This window comes from Hibiscus syriacus, unplaced genomic scaffold (assembly GCF_006381635.1).
Source record: "Hibiscus syriacus cultivar Baekdansim isolate YM2019G1 unplaced genomic scaffold, ASM638163v2 tig00110482_pilon, whole genome shotgun sequence".
Classification (NCBI taxonomy): Eukaryota; Viridiplantae; Streptophyta; class Magnoliopsida; order Malvales; family Malvaceae; genus Hibiscus; species Hibiscus syriacus.
In genome coordinates this window covers 1,573,883-1,585,542 of record NW_024062758.1, presented here as the reverse complement: position 1 = coordinate 1,585,542, position 11,660 = coordinate 1,573,883, and the positions used below count along the sequence as shown (strand labels likewise).

The 11,660-nt window shown below is 30.4% G+C and overlaps 1 protein-coding gene across 1 annotated transcript; it reads right to left on the bottom strand.

Annotated features, from left to right (window-relative positions):
* Positions 1-896: 896 nt before the first annotated feature.
* On the bottom strand, positions 897-8,242 carry LOC120128733 (60S ribosomal protein L21-1-like). Its single transcript, XM_039146363.1, has 3 exons — positions 7,941-8,242; positions 6,919-7,209; positions 897-912 (listed from the first exon to the last, which is right to left on the bottom strand). The coding sequence occupies exons 1-2, from the start codon at positions 8,175-8,177 to the stop codon at positions 6,952-6,954; spliced, it is 495 nt and encodes a 164-aa protein (XP_039002294.1). The 5' UTR covers positions 8,178-8,242; the 3' UTR covers positions 897-912; positions 6,919-6,951.
* Positions 8,243-11,660: the final 3,418 nt, after the last annotated feature.

Sequence of the window (11,660 nt, the reverse complement as noted above, 5' to 3'; positions counted from 1 at the left end):
GCATGATGCTTAAAACCATCAGGTCATCTGTTAGTCTTTCAAGCAAGATATAAGTCCTTAGGGCCATCCGTAAAGCCTTTGGGTAGGATGTTCACATATGATTTTCGCATGAAAATGAGATAGCAATTTTCAAAGTTTCTCATTTAATGTTCTAGAAAATCAAATTCTTGAAAAGTAAGAAGTTTTTTACCTAGTAAAGTATTTCCCACAAATTTTTAAATCCTTCGGGTAATCTGTTAGTCTTTTGAGTATGATGCTTAAAACCTCCGGGTCATCTGTCAGTCTTTCAAGCAAGATGATAAGTCCTTAGGGCCACCCGTAAAGCCTTTGGGTAGGATGTTCACATATGATTTTCGCATGAAAATGAGATAACGATTTTCAAAGTTTATCATTTAATGTTCTAGAAAATCAAATTCTTGAAAAGTAAGAAGTTTCTTACCTAGTAAAGTATTTCCCACAAATTTGTAAATCCTTCGGGTTATCTGTTAGTCTTTCGAGCATGATGCTTAAAACCTTCGGGTCATCTGTCAGTTTTTCGAGCAAGATGATAAGTCCTTAGGCCCATCCGTAAAGTCTTTGGGTAGGATGTTCACATATGATTTTCGCATGAAAATGAGATAGCGGTTTTCAAAGTTTCTCATTTAATGTTCTACAAAATCAAATTCTTGAAAAGTAAGAAGTTTCTTACCCAGTAAAGTATTTCCCATAACTTTGTAAATCCTTCGGGTCATCTGTTAGTCTTTTGAGCATGATGCTTAAAACCTCCGGGTCATCTGTCAGTCTTTCGAGCAAGATGATAAGTCCTTAGGGCCATCCGTAAAGCCTTTAGGTAGATGTTCACATATGATTTTCACATGAAAATGAGAAAACGATTATCAAAGTTTCTCATTTAATGTTCTAGAAAATTAAAACCTCCGGGTAATTTGTAAAACCTTCGGATCATCTATAAGACCTTCAGTGCAGGATGCTTTCAAAAAGCCTTCGGGTCATCATAAGACCTTCAGTGCAGGATTTTTTTTAAAAAGCCTTCGGGTCATCCATAAGACCTTTAGTGGAGGATGTTTTTCAAAAAGCCTTCGGGTCATCCATAAGACCTTCAGTGCATGAAGTTTTTCAAGAAGCCTTCGGGTCATCCATAAGACCTTCAGTGCATGATGTTTTCAAATGAGATTTTAGAAACCAATCCTTCAGGGGTTTACTAATTATCTCAAAATAGTTGTTAAAGGAAGCTAGCCTAACAAAAAAGGTTCCTTGAAAACTAAAAATCTAAGCATTCAGGGGTTTCTTGATTTATAGAGTTCGTAATATAAAGAACTCGTCTGAATAAGAAGGACTTGTTCAACCTTAATTTGATTTGTCACTTATGGAGTTGATTTAGAGAAGAACCTCATTCGAGGGATCAACATTATTCAACCTTATCTCGGTTCATCGCATATGGAGATATACCAGCATCAACATTGCCAGAAGGAGTTTGTAATAAGAAGAACTCATCTGAAGATGAAGAAGAAATTCATCGTATATGGAGTTGAATCAACGACACCTCACTTGAGACGTCAACATTCCCAGTGAAAAAGTTCATAATGAGAAGAACTTATATATCAGATGTTTGAACCATTCAAGCTAAAAATGGTGCTTTATGTCTTTGCTCTATTTTTGTTCCACAGCAACGAGCAAAGAGGGGCAGCTGTAATCACCATTTTTTACCTTTCATAACCAGCAACCCCTCCACGTTTCAAACAACCCAGCAACCCCTCCACATTTCAAGTAACCCAGCAGCCCCCTCCACCACAACAAATTCCAGCAGCTTCCACCAACAACAGTTGGTCCTCTACAGCAGCCACACATACAATGAGAAAGAAAAAAATCATCTTTGATTCTTCTTTTGTAAACTGGGGTTATAAAAACCCCAGAACAATATGTAAAATGAACAAAAATCAAGAGAAATACACAGCAAATTGAAAAGAAAAAAAAGCACTACAAAGGTTTTTTTAACATTTGGTTTTATTTTTTCAGCTTTATATTTTATTTTTATTTATTTTCAAAAAAAAGTAAGTTAAATAAATAAATAAATAAATAAATAGAAAAGAGAAGAGTTGAAAGCTTTAGGGTGTTCTACGTGTGAAATAAGGAGGAAGAAGATGAGTTTTAAGTTTATAAAACTTTTGGGTAAACCATACGTCAGGTCCATACACTTTGGGAGTTCATTACTTTATTCACTTAAAATAGGGAAAATCACGAAATAATCCCTCTAATTTAGGCGCATATTTACACTTTAGTCCTTGATTTCTCTATTTTTTTTAATTATTCCGAAATTTCCTACTATATTTTTATTTTCTTTTATTTTGATCTCTTTTCTTTATTTTATTATCATTTTAGTCATTAATTTAGGGGATAATCATGAGAGTAGTTTCCAAAATTCGTTGGTCTTTATTTCTATCCCTTTTATTTCACTAACTTTTAATATGACCTCCTAACTTTTTTCTATTTATTTTCGTCCCTATTTATAGTAATATTTTGTGCCCTTGTTGTTTTATTTATATTCAAGTTTTTATTTTTTTAATATTAATACTTTTATTTTGTGCAATTTTAATTTAAGAATTCATTTAATTTTTATGTCTTATTCTTTATTAATTATATTATAGCATTTAAATTTCTATATTTTTTATTCTAATCTTTTTTTGTGACAAATATATCTCAATACTTTTATTTCACTTTATTTTCTATTCATTTTATTTTAGTCCTATGAATATATATGAAAAATTCATAAGCATAACTTGATCAATTTCATAATTTGATTAAATGATAATATTTATTTTTAAATATTAAGAAAGGATTGTCTTAACATAACTAGATGTCATATTTTAATATTTAAAAATGAATAAATATTTTGTTTATAAAAACATAAAAATATTTATTTTATTTTTGGTTATATCAAATTATTTTAATATTATTTATTGGGAAGAATTATCACATTTTTATTATTTCGGTCGAAAAGATAAATATTCGTCCTAAAACATTTTAGGGAATAGTTTCTCTTCGATTGGAAATATTGGAATATTTTCTATTTTAGAATTTTCTTTAAATAAATTATGCGATTAAATATGGAATAATGAGATTATAAATTGAAATTAAATATAAATTTGTTAATTTATTGTAAAGACATTAATTAATAAACAATGTACCAATTTTGGGCATTGTGGGGATGCTAATCATTCCCTACACGTAACCGACTCCCGAACTCATTTTCTAGTAAGCAGACCATTTTTTGTTATTTTAATATTATTTTTATAAATTTTATTAAAATAACATAGCATTTTTTGTGACCAATCACACATCGATAAAATGATTGGTGGCGACTCTACAAATTATGTTTTATCTTATACAAAAAAAACACTTACTTTTTCGAGACGAGATTTAGAAAGCAACGACACTTATTTTCGCCAGAAGAAATACCGTCTCGACAATTCTCTTGCGCCTTGTTAATATGTACGTTTCATATATTTTAAAATATAGTTAATATAAGATATAAAATAAAAATTAAATTAATATTTTAAAATTAAATTTATCAAAGCTTAAATTCAGGTTTTAAACTACATTTATTTTTTTATATAATCAAATTATAAATTTTAAGTTTTTTATCATAATTAATAATCTTTATATACTTAATTTATATATATATATATATATATATAATTATTAAATAAAATTGAAAATATTAATTATATTAAAAAAATTAATTTAATGATTATATATAAATAAATTATATAAAAAATAATTTAAAAATAAAAAAATAATTTAAAAATAAAAAATCTAAATTTTACTTCTTATTTGAAAAAAACTCAATTTAATGGTTATATATATATATATATATAATATTGTAAATTTTAATCGAATATAGGATTTAATTATTGATAAGGTGCTTGCATTCTCTCTTAAATTCTCAAATTTAAATCCCTTTACGTTTAGTTTTTTTTTTGTTTTACAAAGTGTTGTAAAACAATTTCAAGCGGATGGCTTAAGCATGCTTGGGGAGATTAAGGTCATTGGTTTAATCCTTTTTAGCTGCAAATAAATTATTCATAACCTTCTTTTTTTATCAAAAAAAAAAAGTAGTGACATGTTATCTGGACAAAAAAAAGTAAATTAAATAATTTAAATTAATAAAATATTTCTTAATTTAGTGGTGACATGTGTCATCATCTAATTATAGATTACATTTATTAAATTAATTAAAATTATGATCAAATTGATGTAATATATAAACATTGAAGATCGAATGTCAACTTAATTAATTGTTATATGGTCACTTATATAATTTACATTTTTTCTTCTTTCCTGTTAAGGATTCACTCTTAGCTTGCGTCCCCAAACTATAATCTTTATCTTAAATTGGTCCTTAGACTTCTAAATATTCTAATTTTATCCTCAAATTATGATTTCCATTCCAAATTAGTTCTTAAATTTTTAAATATTCTATTTTCATCCTTAAACTATGAATCTCTTTCTAAATTAGTCCCTAAACTTTTGAGTATTCCAATTCCATCCCCAAATTAATCCAAATATATATGTAGTTTCAACCATAGTTTAACCTAAATTTTGTTTGTTCAAACATATATAATATAACTTGGTTTAATAATTTTACTAATAAGGGATGTGATTAGTATATACACATAGTTTGGGATGAAATTGAAATGTTTAAAAAGTTTGAGGATTGATTTAGAAAGAAGGTCATAATTGGGGGATGAAATTAAAATATTAAAAAAATTAAAGACTAATTTTAAATGAAAATCATAATTTAAGAATAAAATTAAAATATTTAAAAATTTAGGACCAATTTAAAATAGAGGACATGCTTTAAGGATATTTGATGCAATTAACTCTATTTCGCCCAAAAACAAAAGCTTATCATTGACAAAAGAGCTCAAAGCCTACCCGTCGGATTTCGACCATAGCCGGCCGATCCTTTACTGACCTTTAATGAGATAATTTATTCAAAATTTACTTCAACTATACATATAATATGTGTTATCTTAATTTTTAAAATAAAATATTAAATAAATTTGATATCAGATTGTATTTTCTTCACAATTCCTTAATTTAGGGTCAAGTTCAATCCTTGATTTATTATTTGATGTATAGAAAAAAATATCATGTACTTTAAAAAATAAATTATTAATAATAATAATGACAGCATGACGACATTCAATTCGTAAAAAAATTATAAATGAAATTAAAACAATATTACGTATTTTGAGATTATTCAATTAATCGAGCAGTTAAAGATGTTCAAATTTCGATATTTACCTTATAAATGTAATAAAATTCTCTATTTAGTCAAAAAAAATATTATTATGCATTCTAAACTTTAGTAGATTAACAGCAACTAAAATCAGAATCCGAGAAAACACATATTAATGCTCCAACTATAGTAAATAGTGACATTTGTTAATGACAGTGTGTTGTTCTAAATCAAAGGTATAAAGTGGCATAGGGATAAGTAAATGGTTTTTATTCCAGTATGTATACGAAGTAATTGGGCGAAACATAAAAGAAAAGGGAATCACATCACATGGAAGGATCCTTACAATAATAAGTGCAGCGACAAACATTGTAGTCTCTGCACTGTCCAACACCAGCAGGTTCCTTGGAACATTCATCCATACATTTCTGCAACTCACATGTGTTGCTGTCAATGAGCTTATGGCATGTATGTTCTGGTATCCTTGCTGCATATCCATCCTTCATACCCACCGAAGGCCCTAACCCATCACCCCTCCACACTGTAACAAAACCAGATTTCAGAATACATAAATTAATGGACAAAATTGAAAGATTGTGATGCAAACCTGAGGCAAAAGCCAAGAGGAGAAGAGACATCACTAAGGATATCTTCATTGTTTGGTTACCCAGAAATATGGAGTTGTTTTTAAGCACGTAGCTTTGATTATATATCGAAATAAAGGTGGTGACGATTAGGGTTAAGAAAATGGGATATGAATGATCAGTGAAAAGGTGTTCATTCAAACAAGGAATAAATTGTTGGAACTTTGTTGTTGATTTTATACATGTTACAAAGCTAACAACTCTGACCGCATAATCTTTACTTCCTCAAACTGTCATTTGAGCTTCAATAACCTTCGGCTTTCAAAGTTCCTGTACGTTTCCAACTAGTGTTTATGTTTTACGTTTCTCCTTCCTTTGGTTAATTGCAGTTTTAACCTCTTTATTATACTAAAATTTATGATTTGATCTTTCTACTCTAGTTTTGATCCTCTTTTCAAAAAGTTGATGACATGGATCCTTTTGATTGTCAATTAGATACTATTGGATAAACTTTGACGACAATAACTAGCAATATTAGCAATTTGAAATTAATAAAAAATGTTATAATAGTAGAGGAATCTAAGTTTGCCAAATTAGATATCAAAGCTCTAAAATCAGCATAGTAGAGGGATTCAAACTATAACTAGATCTATTCATTTTTAAGAATGGTTTAACATAAAATTTTCTTAAAATATTCATATTTATCGATGATTTATTTAAATGAAATGAAATAAAACGTATCGTTTACATATCATAAAACACTGATTAACATATGCTTTCCTATCTTACAAATAAGTTTGAGCATATTTATTTTGTGTTAGAAGCAAGAGACCTACTTGATTTGTAAATTCACTAACAACCACCTATAAAAAAAAACTTGAGTTTATATTATTTTTAAAACTTGATCGTGTTACTTTTGTACAACTTTACCTATCTTCATTTTAATGCACCACTTGAAAAATGTGAAATTTGGTCCGAACTCATAAATTCGATACGTTTATTAAATCTCAGCAAAAGCAGAGGCAGTATCCTCAAACGAAACAACGCAAACAAATGTCTAATCCCATTCCAGTTCACTTTATGTTTTCCAAAAACAGCAAAAACCACAAAAAGAAAAGAAGTGTAGATCTAATAACCACCCTTGAGATCATTAACAACGTCATATGGAATGGGGGTGACTGTTTCCAATGTAGCACCCTCCACCATGAAACCGGGTTTAGGTCCCTCTGGTTGTCTCTTTGTGCTGATGACTTCACCCTTTGCCTTAGCCTCTGCTTTTAGTTTATCATTCTTCACTTTCCTCAGCTTGAATTCCTCGGCGCATCGTGATGGCTGTACGTGCTCCACTCGTACATGGATCCTCTTCCTGATTATCCTGTTACCGACCTGAAATCATCAATCAAATTAATGCAAGCACCCCAATTTCGAATATCCAATATAAAGATGCTTGTGGTGATGACATGAAGGCAGGAATGGCATAAAGTTTAGAGAAGACGGAGCACAAGTTCACAACCTCAAATGCAGGCACATTACAACACATTCAATACAAAATATGTAAATTTGTTATAAATCTTATGGTAATAAGAATCTAAGCTCACCCCACAAAGGGATTTCGTATATTCATGTGACAGATATATTAATAGAAGTACACCAATTTCAAATCTTATATATGAAGCTTGCAGTGATGGCATGAGAGCACAGTCCATCTTGCTCGAACATGACCACAAGCCAAAATGCAGGCATGATACAACACATTTCAATCAAAACATCATGTGAATTTGTACCACGTCTTACTGATAAATTAATTCAAGCTTACCCAAAAGAGTTCATTTTGATTCTTTATACTTTCATAGCTATATTACTTCTCTAAATAGGTTGAATGCATTCCATTTATATAATGTAACTAAGCAAATCCAACATTAAAATACCAGAATTCAACACAACCATATATAAAAACCCAATTTTACCATTAACCATAGCAGAATAAAATCAGAGAAAAGAATCGACATCTTCCATTTAATACAATATACCCCAATTTCTACAAAATTTTCACATATCCAAACACATCAAAATCCAAACGCATATCAAAATGAAACAAACCCAATTGTTTTTAGTACCTGTTTGTTGACTTCAACACCGATAGCTCGTTTGGTGACGTTCCAGACACGACCGGTGCGGCCATGGTAGAACTTGTGGGGCATACCCTTGTGAACGGCGCCGTTTACCTTGACGTCAACATAGTCACCGATCTTGTAGGTCCTGAGGTAAGTGGACAGGGGAATGTAACCCTTCTTCCTAAAGGGCCTGGAGAATGAATCCCTTGTTCGAGAACGAACACCGTGACCTGCGGGCATCTTTTACACACACTCTCTCTCTCCCCTTTTCCCCTTTGAGTTGCAAATGATCTTTATGGATAAACAAAACCCTAATTTTGATCTTCATACAGTTTTCTAGGGTTTTGCTTTTCTTCCGTTCTTTTTGGTTTGGGCTTTTTATAGTATTTTGGTTATTTTTCATACCAGTGAATAGATCAAAGCCCACAGTTGTGACATTGTTGAGGCCTGTCTAAGAGATTTTTTTTTATAAAGAAACCTAATAGTTTTTTCCATTGAAAGAAATAGAATAAAATCCATTTTCTTTTCATTCATATTAGATTTCATATTAGAAAATATTTATTATAAGCTCATACTTAAAGATTCATTCAATGCCGGACTTGACTCCTTTATTAATTTTATACTATTTTCTTCTATTTTTATATCTATTATATAATTTATATTATCTGAAAATTAAATGTATAATAACATAATACAAACAATAAAAATTATGTTTGGTTTAGTTGGATAAGACACTAGATTCTTTAAGTAAGATTAGGGGTTTGAACTTTTTCATTTACGAATGGGGCAAATAAAGTTGGGAGAGTAGTCCCTATAATGGGTCTCTACAAGACTCGATAGGTAACACCCTAAAATTTTATTTAAAGGATTAAATTGAGAAGTATTAAAATATGAAAGTCAATTGAAAGAAAAATGGGGACCAAATTGTGAGAGTTTGAAATATAGGTTAGTTTTCAAGTTCCTAGACAATTTGGGACCTTAGACCTCAGTTTACCTATTTTCCTTTGACTCTTGAAAGATAAAAATGGGAAAAATCAAATAATTTTCAATTCAAAAGCTTGAACCCAAGTCTAGCAATATGGTCATACATACTCCTACCAATTAGGCTAAAACACTATTAGTTATTAAATTAATAAAACTATATTTTAAATATGTATAGAAGAGATCTTAAATCCCTAAAAAATAGATTTTCCCTATGTAATGAACCAAAAACCCTTAATTTTTTCCAAGCCATCCTCCATCGCCATCTACCGTTGAACTATCATCGTTCGACCAACAATGATCATCACCGCCTCCACTGGAGGGTCTGTCATCATCTTCTGATCAAAACCCTACTGATAACTCATCGATAATCATTATCGTTAATAGTGAAAAGGCCCTCGATTCCTCGTTGAAAAAATATGGGTTCTCTACGGGTTTTTGATATTTCATTGCTGATGAGTCAGAGATGTTCAACACCGCCAGCACCAGTGATCTCCACTAAAAATTTTGAGTCCACCGGCATTCATGGTGTAAGCTCCACCACCGCCATGAAGGAGATCAGAGCATGGAGGTTTCAACCACTCGTAAAAGCCTACCAAGTGACTCAAAATATGAGATCTTTGATTCTGGAGAATTTGGTTCAATTCCGAGCACCGCGCGACAACCGCATGTGCCCCACGCATCGCTCTTAGACATAGTAAGGGAATTTGGTCACTAAAATTTCAAAAATTACTTTTTTAATATTTAAATTGAGCCCACTCTATTATATTCCTATAATGGTTATGATGTTAATCATATGATGAATATGATGCTTATATGTTGTAAAGAAAAGTATTTAAATCGTATTTTGATCTATTTTCATACTATTTTATAAAATAATATTAAGATGATTTCGGGTATGAATTGCCAAATGCATTATTATATGATAATTGATATACGAGTATCTATGGATACTTCCGGTGAATGAAAGCTATATGACTTCGATAAAAATGCCCATTGTATGTACATTGAGATTGTTTGGTATAATTGGCATGCACATAGTAAGTGGATTTGGTACTATTGTGCATTATGGCATAGAGGTGGAGTATCATTAGCTGCATGACACACTTGGTAAGTGAATTTGGCACTGTTGTGCGCAGCTACAATGAGTACATGGTAAGTGAATTTGGTACCCTGTTACTTTAGGGAATTCAAAACATAGTAAGTGAATTTGGTACTATAGTATTCCCGATTATCGATATATCTATAGCACTTGTATATATGTTTGGCACTAAAAGTGTAATATGTGGATATTAATGACTATTGTACTATGCATTCTCATTTATCATACATTGATTATGCATTAAATGAAATTGAAAAGTTCAAGTTGACTGATACAATTGAAAGCAATGATTTTATTGAATATTCTGACATGATTATATATGTTTATATGAGAATTGCTATTATACAGGGGTATGATGAGAGGGAGACTTTATTAAGTTTGTTTTACGTATTTTATATATTATTATATGATATTTTTTGTATGGTTTATATGATATTTTATATATCTATATACTCATTTTATATATATAAATGCCTCACTAAGTGTATACTTAGTGTGAGATGGTTTCAATCATAGGTAAAATGAAGCGATCAGAGCAAGAAGTGTAGTTAACATTACTTTTTTAGGATCAGCTCCCTAGTATCAGTATGAAATCTTCTGATGTTTTTGACTTTTCTAGTTGGCATGTATTTTAAATGTGTTATGTTTTCTCTGATATGATAATTATAAATTGGTTTATAGTATTATACATATACTGACATAAAAGTGAATACTAGTATGTAACATCCTCGATACCGGGTTAGTGACTAAATTGTAAAGTTTCAGAAATTGGTGATTTAAAGTATGATAGTTGAATAGTTCAATGATTTATTGGAAATATGATGAAAGTTATTTAGTAATTATGGAATGAATTAAAGGGTAAAATGGTCAATTGACATGGAAGATTTTTATTTTTTCCTTTACTAGATAAGGAAGCCCACGTGGAAGAAAAAAGAAGGAAAAATAAAAACTTCCAGAGTTCTCTTCTTCTTTTTCAGCCGTGAGTCATCATGGCAAAGGTGAGTTTTGTGGTTAGCTGATTATATGTTGAAATAAAAGTTGGTTTATGATTATTGGATGATAATTAAGCTTAAGGAAAGCTTAAATTATCTTAAAAAATGAGGATGATGGAGTTATGAGAGAGTAAGTAAAATGAGTTTTTAAGTGAATTCTTGAAATAAAAGGAGTTAATAGAATTTTAAGTTGAATTTGACTTGGAAATGGTTAAATTAAGGAATATGAAGTGTTAAAAGTGGATTTAGAACCTGTTGAAAATTTAGTATGATTCTTAAATTTCATAAGGATGATAGAAGTTTGAGGTTAAATATGGTTTATATGGATATAAATTGGTTTAAGCATGTGTATATGAGTTAAGAACATGAAAGAGGATGAAAGATGAAGCAGTTGAGTTGATTTGAGTAGATTTTCGGGCTTAAAAATGAATTCTGGGTCATATGCATCGCTGCACATTCAATGTGCACCGATGCATCAAGGGTAAATCTTCAGAAATTGTTCAGAGTGTATCGATGCACAGGAAGTGCATCGATGCACCCATTAAAATGGAAATATCGAATGCAGTTAGTGCATCGATGCATAAGGAGTGCATCGATACATCCCCTTAAAATGAAAACATCGAAGGTAATTTGTGTATCGATGCATGG